This window comes from Oncorhynchus nerka, linkage group LG13, assembly GCF_034236695.1.
Source record: "Oncorhynchus nerka isolate Pitt River linkage group LG13, Oner_Uvic_2.0, whole genome shotgun sequence".
Classification (NCBI taxonomy): Eukaryota; Metazoa; Chordata; class Actinopteri; order Salmoniformes; family Salmonidae; genus Oncorhynchus; species Oncorhynchus nerka.
In genome coordinates, this window is record NC_088408.1 from 19,433,674 (window position 1) to 19,453,824 (window position 20,151).

Sequence of the window (20,151 nt, forward strand, 5' to 3'; positions counted from 1 at the left end):
CCGCATGCACACACACACACACACACACACCCCGAGAAAAAGAGGAACCCCCAAAAACCTTCAATACACTACATTAACTCACACACTGTGAATGTGTAGAAAAGAAGGCACAGACAAAGAGATCTGATTAGTCTACTAAGGAGAGAAGCCTCATTTTATGAGTGAAATCTAGTTGACAACATTGAGGGAGGTTAGTCACCACCAGATCCATTTCATCATATGAGGCCTCCGATACATATTGTGAATGACAGGCATTTACTGTTTTCCAGATAGAGGTAGTCCGGCCTGTTTATTATTTGTCATTCTAAAGTACCAGTAAAAAGGCCTTAACATCCACTGCTGTACACAGCCCAGTGTATACCTGAAAATAGAGAAGGTCATCCTCAAAATCATAACACACCAAAAGCCAAGGCCACTCTACCCTCTACCAGAGAAACGCTAGGTGGTAATATAGAATCAGGAGAAGAACCACAGACATTCCAAACTCAAAGCAATATACCAAACACACTGATTGGTCACCATACCAAACACACACTGTCACTGACTGGTGACCATACCGGAACACGGGCCTGCCTGAGAGAGGAGGAAAAGGGTGTGGGGGATGGAGGAGTAGAGAGGAGGAAAAGGGGGGATAGGGGAGTAGAGAGGAGGAAAAGGGGGATAGAGGAGTAGAGAGGAGGAAAAGGGGGATAGAGGAGTAGAGAGGAGGAAAAGGGGGGATAGAGGAGTAGAGAGGAGGAAAAGGGGGATAGAGGAGTAGAGAGGAGGAAAAGGGGGATAGAGGAGTAGAGAGGAGGAAAAGGGGGATGGAGGAGTAGAGAGGAGGAAAAGGGGGATGGAGGAGTAGGAGGAGGAAAAGGGGGATAGAGGAGGGAGGAAAAGGGGGATGGAGGAGTAGAGAGGAGGAAAAGGGGGATGGAGGAATAGAGAGGAGGAAAAGGGGGATGGAGGAGTAGAGAGGAGGAAAAGGGGGGATGGATGGAGTTATGGAGAGAAAAGGGGAGGGGCAAGACTGGAACATAGAGATCGAGTGACGGGGAGAGGGAAGGTGCAAGAAAGAGATGGAAAGAGAAAGATGATATGGAAGAGAAAGAGATGGAAAGAGAAAGATGATATGGAAGAGAAAGAGAAAGATGATATGGAAGAGAAAGAGATGGAAAGAGAAAGATGATATGGAAGAGAAAGAGATGTAAAGAGAAAGATGATATGGAAGAGAAAGAGATGGAAAGAGGTTGCAATGGAGAGAAAGAGAATGACAGAAAGTATGGCGAAGAGAGAGATGAGAGAGAGAGGGTCTAAAACACTACCTCTTCAAAGAGTAGGCTATTCACCCCCATCAACAACAAAAAGACTGATATGGTTGTCTCACCTAGCCAAGTGTAAGTCACTCTGATAAGAGCGTCTGCTAATTTACAAAAACATTTAAGTGGACAAAAAGCTATCCCCTAAACAGCTTTTGTATTCCTAAATTTGCGCCTCCACTCCAAATTCCACAGCTGAGCTGTGAAGGGCTGGGGCCTGGCTTAGTCAGCGTTTTTACACACAGCTGAGCCTCCACAAATACAGGGATGCTCTGGCTACGGAACACACACATGGTCACAAAGCACTCACTCCCTTCTCCTTCACTATCTAGCTACCACAGGCTTTCACTGGCCTGCCTGCGCCCGGCCACCTAATTAACCCATCATCACAAGACATTTGACGCTCAACATCACCACAAAATACATTGTTTATTGCTATCTAATAGCATCATTTGGGGGACTTAGTATGTGGCAATGTTTCTTTTCTTGGTCCTGTTGTGTTGAAAGAATGACTGCAATGCACCGTCTGTATGCTTCCTATATTCGTGTGTGTTTGTCTGTCTGTAGGCCTATTTCCCAGCCACACCCAGTAAGGCATACATACATACAGAGGGCACAAGGAATGGGGAGAAGGAGAGAGAGAAAACCTGGCCTGGGAGCAAGCAGAGATTTGGCATATAACTCTACTATTACAGCTGCCCCATGCCAAGCCCTCTGTGTGGGTCAACATCCTGTGGTAGAGAGGGGGAACAAACTAAAGGCAGAGATATCCTGGTTTTTCTGCATGTTATTTATTAACTCGGACCCAGCATCTCAGCCATGAAGGAATACTGATCTGGGATCAGGTTCCCTACTGGTCAGCGAAGGACCAGAAAATTGTCAAAGACTCCTGTCACCCAAGTCATAGACTTCTCTCTGCTACCGCACAGCAAGCAGTACCGGAGTGCTAAGTCTGGGTCCAAAGGGCTCCTTAACAGCTTTTACCCCCAAGCCTGCTGAACAATTCATCAAATGGCCACCCGGACTATTTACATTGACCACCCCCCCGACATTGTTTTTACACTGCTGCTACTCGCTGTTAATTATCGATGCAGTCACTTTACCCATACCTACAAATTACCTTGACTAACCTGTACCCCCACACATTGACTTGGTACCGCTACCCCCTGTATATAGCCTCTTATTTTATTGTGTTCCTTTTTTTAAATGTTACTTTAGTTTATTTAGTTAATATTTTAAAACTGCATTGTATGTTAAGGTCTTGTAAGTAAGCATTTCAGTGTAAGGTCTACTACACCTGTTGTATTCGGAGCATGTGACAAATCAAATTTGATTTGAATTATATTCATTATGATCTAAAAGGCTATACTGATACTAGGTCAGCACCACTAAGATGCTGGACCTGATCTGTTCTGCTGGGCCTGTTCTGACGGGCCTGTTCTGAGCTTTTAATAGTTTTCCCGGTTGAAGCCAGAAATCTGGGCACTGATCCAATATGATACCAGACTGAAATAACACAAATATTTTGTTTACGGTGTGTTTTTCAGACACATTGAGTAGACGACCCACAGACTACCACTTGGGATTTCATTAGACTTTTTGAAAATACTGAATTGAAATAGAATTGATCCCCAACCCTGCATAACAGACACATGCATCCTACTGGAAGCACTCTGGATCCTGTCCCCCTGCCCTGCTACCACAGAAACACCAGCTGAACAGGCCTAAGTGAAGGGAAAGACAGTAGGATGTCTTTGCCAGTTGGCTCCGCATCCATTTCAGCCATAACAGTTCAACTAGTAAGCCTTGCATAAATTCATCCTTTCACAAGTGAAAAATAATTTCAGAAAACAATGTCACTCTGTGTCATTGGTCTAGACTCGGATGGGGGGGGGGCTAATTGTTCCTCTGGGTTTGACTAATTTAGAAGTAATTTATGAGTAGAGTAATGGTCCTTATTCAGCCTGTGTGCGTGTGTGTCCTGCATGTGTGATTGTTTGTGTGTGTGTGTGTGTGTGTGTGTGTGTGTGTGTGTGTGTGTGTGTGTGTGTGTGTGTGTGTGTGTGAGTTCATATTCACACCAAAATGTTCTGTAAATACTGCCTGGCCTGCTGGATCCACAGCCGGGAGACAGGCGTCATCCCAGCGGCAGATGACGGACATTTACAAACCTCTTGGTCATCAGAGCTTGCTAATAACCCGAGTTGTAGGCTACCCTCTGGGAGAGAGTGGTGAGAAAACCAGGGCCAGTCATTCATATATAGGAGGTTCAGCTTCCTGCAGCTAGAAAATAGGATTCATTCTCAGCTTCACCTTCTATTGGTTAGGTGGTTTGTTTGGTTGAGCTGGGAAACTGTTAGAAGTGGGTACGTGTGCTATGTAAGGATTTGGGGGAGGCCATGAAAACGTAACCGACTGTTGGTCTGCTATGTTTAGGCCACTTCAATGGTCTGATATGGAGTGAGGGTTCAGGGAAGACATCCACTGTGACGTGACATGGCCGCCCTCTGACTCAATAGTACCCCTACATGATGGTGATCCCTCTCGGGAGAATGGAAAAGGAACCTTCACCAACTAAATGTGTGTGTGTACACGTGTGTATTAATTAATAAATGAAGAGTGTGAGTGAGTGACCTGACCACTGCCAGCTGTCTTTATAGTCACAGGCTGCAGGACAGCAGTGACCAACACAATACACAGCAGAGCCACTTCCTGGTATGACATCATGTGCCCAAAGAGCCCAGCATCCAGTCCCTGTGTTTCCTGTTAGCTGGCCCTGTGGAATCATCACAGGGAAAAGTAGAACATCCAGCATCGTGATAAGGATGTCCTGGCCCTTCACATCACAATCAACCCCATCAGCACCCACAGACCCTCCTAACTTCTACCATGCCCATCAACACATGGCCTGGGTAGGACTGTGAGTAACTAAGTGAGGTGTATGGTGTGTTTAAAATATCCTCACCACCACAATCAATGTATGAAAAGTAGCAGGGGTATGAGAGGACAGGCTGCCGATATAACCAACCAGAGGCCCAGTGGGGTGGATGTCTTCTACTGGAGTTCAACAGTTAGCCACACCAGAACCACACCATACCAGAACCACACCACATCATACCAGAACCACACCAGAACCACACCATACCAGAACCACACCATACCAGAACCACACCACACCACATCATACCAGAACCACACCACATCATCACACCATACCAGAACCACATCACACCACAGCAGAACCTCACCACACCCACACAATACCAGAACCACATCCGCATTCGCAGAAAAAAAAGCACTGTCGTTGCACCAATGTGTACCTAACCATAAACATCAATGCCTTTCTTAAAAATCAATACACAAGTATATATTTTTAAACCTGCATATTTAGTGCTTCTACACCTGCATTGCTTGCTGTTTGGGGTTTTAGGCTGGGTTTCTGTACAGCACGTTGAGATATCATCTGATGTACGAAGGGCTATATGAATACATTTGATTTGATTTAGTTAATATTGCCTACTAACATTAATTTCTTTTAGCTAGGGAAATTGTGTCACTTCTCTTGCGTTCTGTGCAAGCGGAGTCAGGAAATATGCAGCAGTTTGGGCCGCCTGGCTCGTTGTGAACGGTGTGAAGACCATTTCTACCTAACAAAGACCAAAATTAATTTGCCAGAATTGTAGATAATTATGACATTACATTGAAGGTTGTGCAATGTAACCACAATATTTAGACTTAGGGATGCCACCCGTTAGATGAAATACGGAACGGTTCCGTATTTCACTGAATGAATAAACGTCTTGTTTTTGAAATGATAGTTTCCGGATTTGACCGTATTAATGACCTAAGGCTCGTATTTCTCTGTGTTATTATATTATAATTAAGTCTATGATTTGATATTTGATAGAGCAGTCTGACTGAGCGGTGGTAGGCAGCAGCAGGCTCGTAAGCGTTCATTCAAACAGCACTTTCCTGCATTTGCCAGCAGCTCTTCGCTGTGCTTCAAGCATTGCACTATTTATGACTTCAAGCCCATCAACTCCCGAGATTAGGCTGGCAATAAGATAGTGCCTATAAGAACATCCAATAGTCAAAGGTATATGAAATACAAATGTTATAGAGAGAAATAGTCCTATAATTACGACAAGTTCTTACCTGGGAATATTGAAGACTCATGTTAAAAGGAACCACCAGTTTTCATATGTTCTCATGTTCTGAGCAAGGAACTTAAACGTTAGCTTTTTTAACATGGCACATATTGCACTTTTACTTTCTTCTCCAACACTTTGTTTTTGCATTATTTAAAGCAAATTGAACATGTTTCATTATTTATTTGAGACTAAATTGATTTTATTGATGTATTATATTAAGTTAAAATAAGTGTTCATTCAGTATTGTTGTAATTGTCATTATTACAATTATACACTGCTCAAAAAAATAAAGGGAACACTTAAACAACACAATGTAACTCCAAGTCAATCACACTTCTGTGAAATCAAACTGTCCACTTAGGAAGCAACACTGATTGACAATACATTTCACATGCGGTTGTGCAAATGGTATAGACAACAGGTGGAAACTATAGGCAATTAGCAAGACACCCCCAACAAAGGAGTGGTTCTGCAGGTGGTGACCAGACCACTTCTCAGTTCCTATGCTTCCTGGCTGATGTTTTGGTCACTTTTGAATGCTGGCGGTGCTTTCACTCTAGTGGTAGCATGAGACGGAGTCTACAACCCACGCAAGTTGCTCAGGTAGTGCAGCTCATCCAGGATGACACATCAATGTGAGCTGTGGCAAGAAGGTTTGCGGTGTCTGTCAGCGTAGTGTCCAGAGCATGGAGGCGCTACTAGGAGACAGGCCAGTACATCAGGAGACGTGGAGGAGGCCGTAGGAGGGCAACAACTCAGCAGCAGGACCGCTACCTCCGCCTTTGTGCAAGGAGGAGGAGGAGCACTGCCAGAGCCCTGCAAAATGACCTCCAGCAGGCCACAAATGTGCATGTGTCTGCTCAAACGGTCAGAAACAGACTACATGAGGGTGGTATGAGGGCCCGACGTCCACAGGTGGGGGTTGTGCTTTACAGCCCAACACCGTGCAGGATGTTTGGCATTTGCCAGAGAACATCAAGATTGGCAAATTCGCCACTGGCGCCCTGTGCTCTTCACAGATGAAAGCAGGTTCACACTGAGCACGTGACAGACGTGACAGAGTCTGGAGACGCCGTGGAGAACGTTCTGCTGGCTGCAACATCCTCCAGCATGACCGGTTTGGATGCTTTAGTCCAGGTCTGGGAGGAGATCCCTCAGGAGACCATCCGCCACCTCATCAGGAGCATGCCCAGGCATTGTAGGGAGGTCATACAGGCACGTGGATGCCACACACACTACTGAGCCTCATTTTGACTTGTTTTAAGGACATTACATCAAAGTTGGATCAGCCTGTAGTGTGGTTTTCCACTTTAATTTTGAGTGTGACTCCAAATCCAGACCTCCGTGGGTTGATAAATTTGATTTCCATTGATAATTTGTGTGATTTTGTTGTCAGCACATTCAACTATGTAAAGAAAAAAGTATTTAATAAGAATATTTCATTCATTCAGATCTAGGATGTGTTATTTTAGTGTTCCCTTTATTTTTTTGAGCAGTGTATATGTATTTATATATATTTTTAAATTCAAAATTAGCCGATTAATCGGTATCGGCTTTCTTTGGTCCTTCAATAATCAGTATCGCAGTTGAAAAATCATAATAATCGGTCGACCTCTAATCACACCACATCATACCCACACCACACCACAACATCACATCATACCCACACCATACCAGAACATCACACCACATCATACCCACACCACACCAGAACCATACCACAACATCACACCACAGCATACCCACACCACACCCGAACCACAACATCACACCACATCACACCCACACCACAACATCACACCACATCATACCCACACCATACCAGAACCACAACAACAGTTCATTCTCAAACAGATTGTTGTTTATTCTGATCCTCCTCATATCTGGACTTCAACTTCTCAGGCTACATAGATAGTAGGCCTATAGTATAGTATCATAAAGTATAGTAGAGTGTTTTAGGCCTATAACATTGTTATTAGTGTATAATATAGGCTAGTGCTGTAGCATTGTGCTGGACAGTATTTAGAATGAACATAGTTCCATTAATAGCAAATAAACAATGCAGATAAAACAATTGTTACATATTTCATAATTGAGCCTTAAAAATAGTGTAATTCAGGTCAACGCCTCTTCCAATCTTCTGCTTACTACTAGGTAGTCAGTGTTATAAGGTCATAACGGAAGGATATGGTGAACTAGGCCTGGTCCATTCACCGATGGCAGGTTATACAGGGGTCTGTTGCCATATCAACCAAAATGAGGTCACCAAGCTAAGTGATGAAAAGCAAACCTTATAGTAATGTTTGTCTACTGTTGTGGGCTGATGAAGGGGATATCAGGGATGACATAAGTCATAGCTAGTCTTGTACTTTATAACATGATGGTGTTTTATAATGGCAATGTTTTGAGAATTATGTTTTGTGAACATTAAAGTTAAAGTGAAAGGTGTATTTTGAATTTAAGTGTCTCATCCATCTTTGGGGAATGGTGTTTCATGTGACAGGCCTGGGTATAAGCACTATTACGTTATGAAGCATTTGTCAAATCATGTCATCAAACCTTGTGGTAAGCTCAGAGGTCAAAAGGAGGACACCACCAAATGTGTTGAAATATGCTTAATTTTAGTAGGCTACATGTACTCGCAATACATTACAACCCCTTAGCCTAAATGAAGCACACACTTATTTTGATAGTGTCTCTATGGTGTTTGTAAAAGTGAAATGATTTCCATTGTTTGCCGCTACTGTCAGTGAAATGGCTGAGTCCTGAATAAAAGCATCTAATTGCAGTACATATTGCAGTGTTTCCCCTAGCCTCTGGCTGGCTCAGTGTGTTAACACGGGGTAAATGTCCAAATTAAATCCCACCTGGCACTTGGGCATCTCGGTAAGGCATACCCATACAGAGTTACCACTGGACCATTCAGATAAAAGCTCGTTCGCATTCCATTGGTGCTCGAACCAAACCACCAATGTCGTTACACACACAGTTCGCTTTTTCAACAAATGATTAAGTTGTGTGTGGTCCTGTGTGCTTTGCTTTTCAACGACCGTGAGTGGGGGGAAGAGGTTACACCATTGCAAACGTTCCATGACATTTGGGGCTCGTGCTAGGCCACTGCCTGGCTACTGCCACTACAACAAATGGTAACATTTGCTGTTGGTGTGTAAAGTCAATTTGTTATGGGACACGACTCAAGTTGGATATAAAGTACCCTAAAACAGTCATACACAAGAAAAGCACAATTGCCTTGAAGTTAAAAACGGGGCTGTGGAGGTGGTCTAGGCTAAGAGGATAGCAGCTCCTTCATGACCAGGCCTTGTGCTGAGGTCTCTACTACTATTAAAAGGTATGTGGTAAAAGGGGGGGGGGCACATTGCACCACCATTACATCAAAAGAAAGGGGGGGGGAACTTACCCCAATCCAGAAACTCCAAGATGTTTTTCTCCCTTCTGAGGGGTGAGTTGTTGCACTCATCATAAAGGCAGATAAGGATATCCAATAGCGTTTCCACGCTAAGGCATTGGCCATTTGACTGAGCTGGGCCGTCCAGGATCAGCTTTTCCAGTTTCTTCAAACGGACCTCTCCCGACATGATTCAAACTGTAGTCAGGTGATGCTGGTAGAGGAAATTATATTAACTCACTTAAATAGTTAGCTAAACCTTATATTCCGGCTGACCAGGGACGAACAGAAGAAGTTCGCTTAGCTTGTCTCGGTCTCACCTTGTAGCAAAATGAATAAAAACTTTGAGGCAAGCAAGCTAATAGCGAGCTAAAATAGAACTATCATGATCCACCTCTCACAAAGGTATATATAGAGTATATCGGAGGTGAGTGAGCCATGTAATATTTCCTCATTTTATTTATCCTATTCCCCCAAAACACAAAGGAGAACTCACAATCGCAGACCCTGCCCTGGCCAGCAGATTTTGACGTAGGCTAATGAAAGCCGCTTGTAGTATTTCCTTACGTATTTTTTCCAGTCTTCTCCTGTCAAAAATACCCCCAGTGAAAATATTACCCGTGAGAATGCAGTTATAACAATCCCCTGAGATGTTGATATGTGGTTATCCCAAACTGCAGCGGAAAAAATGCATCAACACTAGATCTGCAATGCTACAAAGCCTCAATGCAATGCCCCTCCTCTGTTGAGTCTGAGAATGGAAGGGCGCAAGGCTTAACTAGCTCGTTTTTTCGTTTAAATTCAATTATTTTAAAATCAACTGCCTGGCCCTCTTCACAGTTTAAAACTATGGTTCGAATATATGTCCATTGCTGTATCCGTCGAAAATGCGGTTTCTCTGAGGGGTTGAGCTTTTTCCCGTCAAGAAAAAAGCTGCATTCTTGCTCATACCAATCCAGTACACCGCCTTCCCCCTTGCTTCCCACGTCGGTCGCTTGCCGTTCTCGAACTACAGCTTGCTGCAGGCAAAACCCCAGCTCATCATGGCGACCGTCACACACTGCCGTCACAGCATCTGCTGTCCTGTAGGACGCGAGGGTATACTGGAAGGATAGCGGACAATATTGTGAATGGAAACTGCGGTCGTTGTAGCTAGGTGGCGAAACTGAAAGAAATAGGCACTATCGTGCATATTGTGATAAAAGCACAAAATCTGGCACAGAGGTAGATTGATGTACCCTGAAAATATTTAGATATGGAGCCGCCCCTAGGGGGGCGTGGCACACATTTGTCAAAATGGCCACTGATGGTAACATTATTATGGAATTCAGAAGGGGTGGGTATTTGTGGAACGTTCCAACAGTAATCTGTTCTAAAAACTTTGTAAAGTACAAGGTTGCCAACAAACAACGCATACAAAGTAGCATGATTAATTCACCTAGCTAACTAGCTTCCAAACAGGCATCAACTCAACACGAAGCTTATTCTTAATGTTTGTCCATAGGCTACCAGAGTGAGGACAGACATTGGTGATTGAAAAAAGTTATTAAATAGCCAACTCCCTACCCAGTATCTTATTCTGCCGCTATACGACTTTGTACGCGTTGTTTGTTGACAACATTGTTATTTACAACGTTTTTGGAACATATTCCTGTTGGAGCGTTCCACAAATCATACCCACCCTTCAGAAGGACTGTTTTAAAGATGCATTAGGTAGAAATCGCTCTGCCATTTCCTGGTTACTAAAATTTGAATAGTTAGCCTAATTTCAGTCTATGTGACTAAACAAGCAAGTATAGTGTAGATAATCATTGTTGCATCTAAACCACTGAAATATATTTTCCATCATGAAAAATATTGAATTTTCAGCTGTTTGAAGCTGGTGTACAAAACCAAAAGTAAAAGACACAAAAACACAACGTAAGAAAGAGAAGCATAGAAGTAGCACTCATAGAACTGATCTAACGCTTCTTAGACTTGCTTTCAATAAGAATGACAGCAAATGGAATTGAAATAGAATTGATCCCCAACCCTGCATAACAGACACATGCATCCTACTGGAAGCGCTCTGGATCCTGTCCCCCTGCCCTGCTACCACAGAAACACCAGCTGAACAGGCCTAAGTGAAGAAAATGGAATGGCATCAAGCACATCAAAACCATGTGTTTGCTGTATTTGATACCGTTCCTCCTATTCCACTCCATCCTCCCTAATTAATGGTCCACCAACCCCTTGTGAAATGACAGATCTATAACTCACATTTCTATGTGAATTTGGTCAGTCACCCAAAAAATGTATTACATATTGCAGCTTTAAGATAAAGGCTCCAGATTTAGATTTATCGACCCTAAAAATATTTAGATATGGAGCCACCCCAAAATGGCTGCATAGGATAACACTATTGTACAATTCAGAAAGACTATTTAGAGATAAACACACAAAATTTGTCAAAGAGGTAGATTCATGTATCCTCAAAAGATTTAGATATGAAGCCACCACAGAGTTTGCCCCTGGGGGCCATGACAGTCAATTTATGAAATGGACAGAGATTTTATTTGGAGATTTGCAGATTAAATTTGGCTCAGATGTAGACTGAGGTACCCTGAAAAGATTCAAATATGGAGCCACCACAGATATGGCCCCTGGGGGCCATGGCAGCCATTTTACTAAAAGGCTGCAGACTGTACAATTATTTTACAACCCTTAAATCTATAGAAAGTAACCTATACTTCTTAGATTTTTTTAAATCACATATTCTGGCCTGGATCTCCTGAAAACCAAAAGGTTTAACAGTAACACACAGTATATTACAAGGAGTACGAAAGGCCTTTAGAATTATAACATTGTATAACCGACAGTGGCCATTTTGGAAGATGGTGGCCACGGCCCCCGAGGGCCAAACCTGTGGTGGCTCCATATCTTAATCTTTTAAGGCTACATAAATCTACTGCTGTACCAAATATGGTGTGTTTACCTCAAAATAGTCCTTTTAAATTGTAAAATAGTGTTGCCCTATGTGGCTATTTAAAGAAATTGCTGCCACACCCCCCAGGGGCCAAATCTGGGTTGGCTCCATAATCTAAATGTTTTCTGGGTCCATAAATCTAACTCTTAGCCAATTTGTAGCCTTCATCTTAAAACAATCCTTCTGAATTTCAAAATAGTGACACCATTAGGTAGCCATTTAGAAAAATGGCTGCCGTGCCGCCAGGGACCAAATCTGGGGTGGCTCCATATCTAAATATTTTAAGGGTACATGGCTAGAAGGGATCCAGCTTTTGTCAAATTTACATAAAAAGATTTTGGGGTGGTTTTTTTTGCATTTTAGCTAACCCTAACTCTTTTCCTAACCTTAACCTAATTATCCTAACCTACTAAGTTAATTCTCTTAACCTGCTACGAAAAGTAAAATCGGAACCCATGAATCTACCTCTGTGCCAAATGTGGTGCTTTTATCACAAAATACATGATGGTTTTGCTTCGCTGCCCCACTGCCATTGCCGCCCACACTGCCATCCCCGACATTTAATTTTATTGTGTGTAGTTTTTATAGATTTTTTAACTTAGTTTATTTAAGGGCTCATAAATAAGCATTTCACGGTAAGGTCTACCTGTTGTATTCAGCGTGTATTCAGCATTTCATTTGATTGGTATAGAATGGAATGACACATTTTAAGAATGAGAACAGGCCCTTTAATTGCTTAACACAATTTATTGTTGTATCTGCACATTGCATTGAGTAATGCTGCATTCATAACAAAGTGGGACGGTAGTAATTACCATTTGTGAAATAGTAAATACGAGTTGGGTGCATCACGTTTGAACTGGACAATACAATCAAACATGGAGGTCATTAAAATGTATATCCAGAGCTGCTTTCACTTTTAAAAAAATGAAATTACAAGATGTTGTGAACACAGCATTAGCAAGCAACAAACACTAAATCATTTTGGGATAGATCACAAAGTAGTTTACATGGCTAGCTTTTTTCTTTAGTTACCAGTCAGGAAAATTTGAATAATCTAATAGATTTTCATTTTTCAATGGACCTCACCAGATGTCAAATATGTGAACTATTGACTTCATTGATTGACAATAATATTAATTATCACCGCATTATCTTCCAGCGTATCAGCCAATGTTTGTATTCTTGCAGCTTATTATCAGAAATAAAAGTACTGCTAGCATAATATGGTGTTGCCGAGCTATCAACATGAAAGGCATTTACATTTCAAAGACAATAGTTCAAACATGTGTTTAACAGTTGGAAATAGTGTTCAAAAACGATATTTTATTTTGTTAAAAAATCTTCTACCACCCCTATGATGATCGAGAAGGTATAAAACCATTGCGTTATATTCTGTGCCATTAAATATGCGTATCGGTGTTGAAATATTAAAGCAAACATTTGTATTATTATATTTTCAACACAGGCTAGTACTAGGCCAAGGAAGTGGCAAATTGGATCTGATGACATATCTTGGAACAACCGCGCCCCCTGGCGAATCTTCACAGCCATCAATTCTGTATAATTATTGGATGGGGATGGTTGCCTTGTACCGGTAGGTTTGATTCAAGGATATTACTTACGTTCGTTCATTCGTTTACCGCTGGGCTCTCGAACTCTGTTCCCGGAGATCTACCGTCCTGTAAATTTTCGCTCCAACCCTAATCTAGCCCAGCAGATTCTAATACATAGCTGGTTGATAAACTGAACCAGGTTAGTTAGTTTACAACTGGGATTGGATTGAAAACCTATAGGAGGATAGCTCTCCAGGAACAGGATTGGAGAGCCCTGGAACTTCATCGACTCCTTTTACTGATGTTTTGAATCGAAACTAGTTGCAAACAGATACCGATTGTAGATTTGACAGTCATCCAGAAGGTAATTAAAAGTTACTTTAGTTGATTACATCATGTTTGTCAATCATTTCGTAACAACGTCAAATATGAAATCTCACCTGTCAATTAAGCATCTACAGTAGATAGATGTATACTATTGTAGCCTAGGTAGGGCATAGAGGCAATTTGATACAATATTCCTTTTCAAGATAGTAAGTCTCCAATAGTCTCTGAACAGACAGAAATAAACTACCATGATAAAACCAAGTAGTCTTATTCCTTTGGAGACCCTATTAACTGTGATAAAATATGAAATATAATTAGGCTATAGCCTTGTCAATTAAATAGCCCATACAACTGACTGTCCAGCCTGGTATGTTGGTCCCTGCACAGGATTATTGGCCAACATTGGCCACTTGAACACTGGGCAATTAGCCTACAAGTAGAGCAATTCACGTGCAAACATTGCATTTCTTCAATATTTGATGTTGAGATCAGGCAGGATATAGCATAATTAGGAAGTTAGTGACAATAGTGTAATGTCATTTAAATCATGTGGGCTACAACTTCAATATTGACTTTTACACACAGCTTCATTCTCTCATTTGAGATGCTCAAAATAATAGGCCTGGCCTGCTGATTTTGTGCTGAAGTGAAGTCCATGCAAATGTACAGAAACTCATACACTTTACATTTTGATAAATGTAATTTTAAGCTCTTTCTCTATAATCAATTCAAACCATGGAAGGAGAACGGATGTTTGATTTTACAGTCATGTGCATCATTATACCATTTTGTAATGTTTAGATGCATAGGGGGGGGGTTATGTTTCACAAAAGGAAGCGGATCACAGATAAATTGGACAGCTTTTCTAATGCAGATGTGAGATGTTAACTAACACTTCTGTTGTTGATTGTAGGAGCTGGCAGGCCTCTGATTGAAGAGGAATGGCACATTGGGAGAATCAGATGCATCTGTGCTTTGAACCAGCGCCCTGTCCTGTCTTGTCTGTGATTGAGAAGGGAAGGGGGAAAGACTGACAAATATCACACAAGGTATTTTAATTTACTAAATTAGGGGTCCAAATGGAAAGGAAAGTTTTGTGCTTTCAAGAGATCACTGAGATCCATAGGCTATGTATAGGCTGACCCAATGCATCTGGTCTGAATTCACATGTCTCCTGTGGTGTTTCTAATCATCAGACAATCTTATTGCATATGCTAACTTTACATAACAAACTACTTTGTTAGTGAAAGGATCACATGTTCACTGGTGTGGAAATTATTTTAGCCTATAATGTATATAAGTAGTATTGATTTGAATATTTCTTAAAATGCAAATAATTGTTTCACATGTTTATGTAGACTTTAGGATGTAGTGATTGATGTATGCAGACTTGGGTCAAATTGATGTCATATAATTTGGTGCACATAGGCAGTGTACCAGGTAAAATGAATCATGCATAGTTTAGGTATTTGACAAGTCTATTTGACCCAGGTCAAATATAGTAGCCATACATTTCAGGCACTTTAACTAATAAATGGGAAACAAGTTTCAAGCTTTTATTAGTCGTATATACTGTACAGGATACACATGGTATACATTATCCAACGAAATGCTTACTTGCAGGTTCCTTCTCGACAATGCAACAACAATAATAAAATATAAGAATATGAACATAAGGTAAATGGCTCACTAGAATAAACATTTTGTAACAGCCTTGAAAACAGTAGTTCCAGAGGAGGGCATCGAGTGTGGTCTTCAGATGCGGCTAACAATGTCCCCCTGACAGTCATCTGTCATTTACGCTTCCTGTGTCCTCCTTTAGTCTGTCTGACATCTCCGAACAAATAAGCCCCAATACACAAACACAGACTAGGGCCCACTCTAGGAAAACCAGCCCCTCTTCTTATGTTTGTGTGACAAAATAGGCAAGGCAAATCCTGCAATGGAATAAGATAATCATCAACATGTGAAGAGCCTCCCAATCCACATCCTCACTCCGGCCCTTGGATTAACTGTCTGTTTGGCTAATCATTTGAATCTGTCCGAGGGGCAGAAGGGGTGATGGGTTTGGAATAAACATCTAATCCCCTTGGCCCCTCCTCCCCACACAAGTGATGGGCCATACATGGTGCCCCTGATCAACTAAAATGGCTGCTAGACAGACAGAAATAAACACTGACAGACAGTTGCCAGACTGGGCTTGCTTTATATTGTCCAGTGGAATGTACACATCAGGGTGTGTAGGCTGTGTAGGTGTGTAGGGTACAGCACAGGTTCACATGGGCAGGGTCTGTCTGGAACACCTGTGCAGATGTAGACAACAAGAAGACGAGTCAATGGGAAGGCATTTGTTATAAATAAATATATATTATATATTAAATATACTTAAGTATTGATCAAAATATTTGATCAATCAAGTGTCCATCCTTTGGGATGATTTTAACATATAGGAACATTTAATACCAACCCATTTGTAATCATCTCATCCTGCAAACTAACATTACTTAGAACCATACTACAAATAGGCTACTACATGTATGCCTCTGGATCAATTCAATATTCTCAACCCATAACAACCCAATAACTATGCTGTGTTTAGGAGTTTTCTTACTGCAACGTATTCTTTTTTTTTTGCCACAAACATCACTAGACTTCTCAATGATATGGAGGAGACTGAATTTTACAAATGCTTTGTATAAAATTGAAGGATATAAATTGTATAAAATCCCTTTACGATTTTAGAGGAATGGTGTTTAAATGAATCTATAAATTATACTGATACAATATAATCTGATGAAATAGTTGCCGTTTAAAGTATGGCACTTCTGATGTCCCTGATGGGGACGTTGTTTTTAATGTCACACTTTTGTTGAGATAGTCTATCGTTCACCCTGCCCAACCCCCTCATTCTCAATATGCGAATGACTGACTGGGAGGGCCAGGTGTTTATAAGGGCCCCCTGATGTCAGGGGACCACTTTCTCGCTCTGAGCTTCTCTGCTACTGTAGTTGTCTTCTCCTTGCTGGACAAGACACCCGTTGGGAAGATTTATGATGGATTTTCTCCGTGCCTGCGTTTTGTGTGCTGCGGCTTTATTCACCGTGTCCAAAGCTTTCACGCACAAGGACATGAAGGATACCCTGCTTCAAAAACTAGGACTGGATGAAGTTCCGAAAATTCACAAAAGGGATTTGGAGAATCTTGTAATGCCTGCGCACATTAAGAATAAATACCTGTCAATGCTGAAGCTGCACCACGAAAGGCGGCGCAGGTCTCTGCCAAGCTTGGCGGGGATTCTGAGGGGAATCCCAGGAAATGCAGGTAAGATCATTTTCTAGTAGGCCTGCTTGAGACATAAATATATCTGATTATATATATAAAAATAGCAATATATTGCTTGGATGTTATACATACTTGTTGCAGACCGAGTTTGGCACAGGTGCACAAATTACTGTTTTGGGTACTCGCATTTTGTGTGCACTCATAGTTTCAACCCATGCATGTTAGTGAGAATTTTAGACTCAATACTTAATACTTTCTATGTTCTGTTCTATTAGACATCTATGGGGAGTTTGTGTACTCGGACACCACTCGGCAACGGATGGTCTTTGACATGGACACCCGCATCCCCCATAATAGCGAGGTGACCATGGCCGAACTGAAACTGTACAAGAAAGCCCCTCCTCACAAGCGCTCCATGCCCGAGAGGAGGAACCACCGTCCGGTTAACAACGCCAGAGTCTCCATCTACTGGGTAGAGATGCTGGAGAACGGCTCCAACACAACATCTCTGGTGGACTCACGGTAAGATTTTACGCAAAGCCATTTCATGTCCAGATCATTTCCTTTAGGCAATGTGTTGTTCTTTGTTCTTATGATGTAGAACCTATGTGCAAGGTTTTTAATCAACCATTTATTTCCTGTAGGTTGATCCCCATCCATGAGACTGGCTGGATAAGCTTTGATGTCACACAGGGTGTGCACTATTGGTCAAAGAGGCAGCAGAAAACACCTATGAACCTAGAGGTGTGGATCGAGGGCGAGAGACCTGGCAGCTACGCGGCAGAAATGGCCAAGAGTGTCCACTTTACCACCCAGGACCAGACGGAAAACACCTTGGGAAAACCTGAGCTGATCCTCTACACACTCAACCTCGAAGAGTTTGGGTAAGGCGCGCTTTGTTATACAGATTCCAAATATTTTTTAAATATTGTTACGTTGGTCCAGTAACAATTACCCTACCTTTACGCATCAATTAGTGCAAGTTAACTAACGACTCCCTATTCATTTTCTGCTTAGGTCTCGAGGTGACTGTGAAATCAATCCAGATAAGGACACGTGCTGCAGAGAAAAATACTTCATCAATTTCCGCGCGCTCACGTGGACCCAGTATTGGATAATCGAACCAGCGGGCTACCAGGCCTACCGATGCGCTGGAGGGTGCAAGCAGCCCAAGCGAAACTACGGTTACGGGGAGCGGAAGTGTACCATCGCGGAGAGCGCCCCGCTGCCCATGATGTACCTGGTCAAGAAGGGTGACTACACGGAGATAGAAGTGGCCGAGTTCCCCAACATGATCGTGGAGTCGTGTGCCTGCACCATGGACAACATTTCCATAGTTTGAAGTCAAGCGTTGTAGACTGGGCAGGGCACCTCCAAATGAACTCCAAGTACTTTTATATTGAAAGTGGGAATATAATAAGAGGGAGCATGACAGATCTCTTGAGACAAATTCTATTCACAAGCACTTTGTATAATTTTTTTGTAAATAATTCATTCATAATTTAGACTTTATGAGTTGTATACTGTATTACTCAGAAAAAACTGTAAAAGCTGTAAATACTATGGATGATTTCAGAATTAAATATACTTTTTTTTAAATTAAGAAGTCTGATTTTATTATTTTCCACAAGGCATTCTTACACCCATCACACTATGTCAGGCTATAGCCATCAAAGCATTCTTACACCCATCACACTATGTCAGGCTATAGCCATCAAGGCATTCTTACACCCATCACACTGTCAGGCTATAGCCATCAAGACATTCTTATACCCATCACACTATGTCAGGCTATAGCCATCAAGGCATTCTTATACCCATCACACTATGTCAGGCTATAGCCATCAAGGCATTCTTACACCCATCACACTATGTCAGGCTATAGCCATCAAGGCATTCTTACACCCATCACACTATGTCAGGCTATAGCCATCAAGGCATTCTTACACCCATCACACTATGTCAGGCTATAGCCATCAAGGCATTCTTACACCCATCACACTATGTCAGGCTATAGCCATCAAAGCATTCTTACACCCATCACACTATGTCAGGCTATAGCCATCAAGGCATTCTTATACCCATCACACTATGTCAGGCTATAGCCATCAAAGCATTCTTACACCCATCACACAAACAGTACACTTGTCTCCAGCTAAGCCTACACCTTATCTCCCCATTTAACACTGTATTTAGTTGGTACTAAGTCAATAACAGATCTAATGACTAATACCTTCTTTCAGTGAAGGAGCATTAGGTATGCGCTGGCATGGTTAAACAGATTTGTTGAGCATCGGCTTCCTGACTGAGTGTGCTGGCTGTTTGCTTCCAATAGGGAGCAGACACTGTCAAAAAATCTCAGAGCGCATATTTACAGCTCCATGTTTACATCTGGTTTAGCAGATAAATAGGCCTCAGACATAGTCCCGTGAAGAGAACTCTATAGACAATATCAAGGCTCAACTTGCAGCCTGCGAGGGGGGTCTTGTCATTTTAATGGGGTACATAAGGCTTTAGAGCTGAGGGCAGTCTGGGTACACATCTCAAAGTCAATTACCAAGAGACAATCCCAGGCACCCTGTTGTGTGCTCCTGGTTTGGAAAAGCAGCTGGTGTCATCCAGACTTCTGAAATGTTAGATTCAGCAGCAATAGGCAGCTAGGTTTCCTTTTTACATCACGTTCAGATATAAAGTTAACCTTAAGGGCAGGTTTCTCAGACACAGATTAAGCCTGATCTTGGACTAAAAAGTACTTTTAATGGAGATTCTAAATGAATATTTTTAGTCCAGTCCTAGGATTAACTGTGTCCAGGAAACCTCCCCTTGGAGATTGAGGGAGAAGCTCTATTTTGTATAAATAAATAAAAATCAATTTCATCAGCGTCATTCACTTTATTGACAAAAATACTTGAAAAACATAACTGAAACACAAAATATCAAAACATTTTTTCAATAAAAAGAGAGATCTCAGCAGGGAGATAAGCCAAAAGTTACCTACAACTTAATGACTATATTATATTGAATAGTACTCAGTTAAGTAATACACATTGCTGAAACAAATTACTTTAATGAAAAATGTATCTGTTTGGTTGAGTTATTTTTCACTTGCTTTATCACGAAGCATAACGGAAATCAGTTCGTCATCCATACAATTTGGAATGAT

The 20,151-nt window shown here is 41.7% G+C and overlaps 2 protein-coding genes across 2 annotated transcripts in view; one reads left to right on the forward strand and one right to left on the reverse strand.

Annotated features, from left to right (window-relative positions):
- Positions 1 to 10,101, reverse strand: part of LOC115140381 (serine/threonine-protein kinase MRCK alpha-like) — a 125,751-nt gene extending 115,650 nt beyond the window's left edge. Inside the window, exon 1 of the mRNA XM_065026231.1 lies at positions 8,871 to 10,101. Within this exon, the coding sequence (XP_064882303.1) occupies positions 8,871 to 9,048 (178 nt within the window). The 5' untranslated portion in view covers positions 9,049 to 10,101. The remainder of the gene's footprint in view (positions 1 to 8,870) is intronic.
- Positions 10,102 to 16,759: 6,658 nt separating this feature from the next.
- On the forward strand, positions 16,760 to 18,331 carry LOC115140453 (left-right determination factor 2-like). Its single transcript, XM_029678784.2, has 4 exons — positions 16,760 to 17,027; positions 17,264 to 17,510; positions 17,633 to 17,872; positions 18,006 to 18,331. The coding sequence occupies exons 1-4, from the start codon at positions 16,760 to 16,762 to the stop codon at positions 18,328 to 18,330; spliced, it is 1,080 nt and encodes a 359-aa protein (XP_029534644.1). The 3' UTR covers position 18,331.
- Positions 18,332 to 20,151: the final 1,820 nt, after the last annotated feature.

Bases quoted from the DNA above. Each gene is read 5' to 3' on its own strand.
- LOC115140453 (XM_029678784.2), top strand. From the start codon at position 16,760: ATGGATTTTCTCCGTGCCTGCGTTTTGTGTGCTGCGGCTTTATTCACC. The intron at 17,511-17,632 runs GTAAGATTTTAC...TATTTCCTGTAG, and splicing joins ACATCTCTGGTGGACTCACG to GTTGATCCCCATCCATGAGA. The intron at 17,873-18,005 runs GTAAGGCGCGCT...TTTTCTGCTTAG, and splicing joins CTCAACCTCGAAGAGTTTGG to GTCTCGAGGTGACTGTGAAA.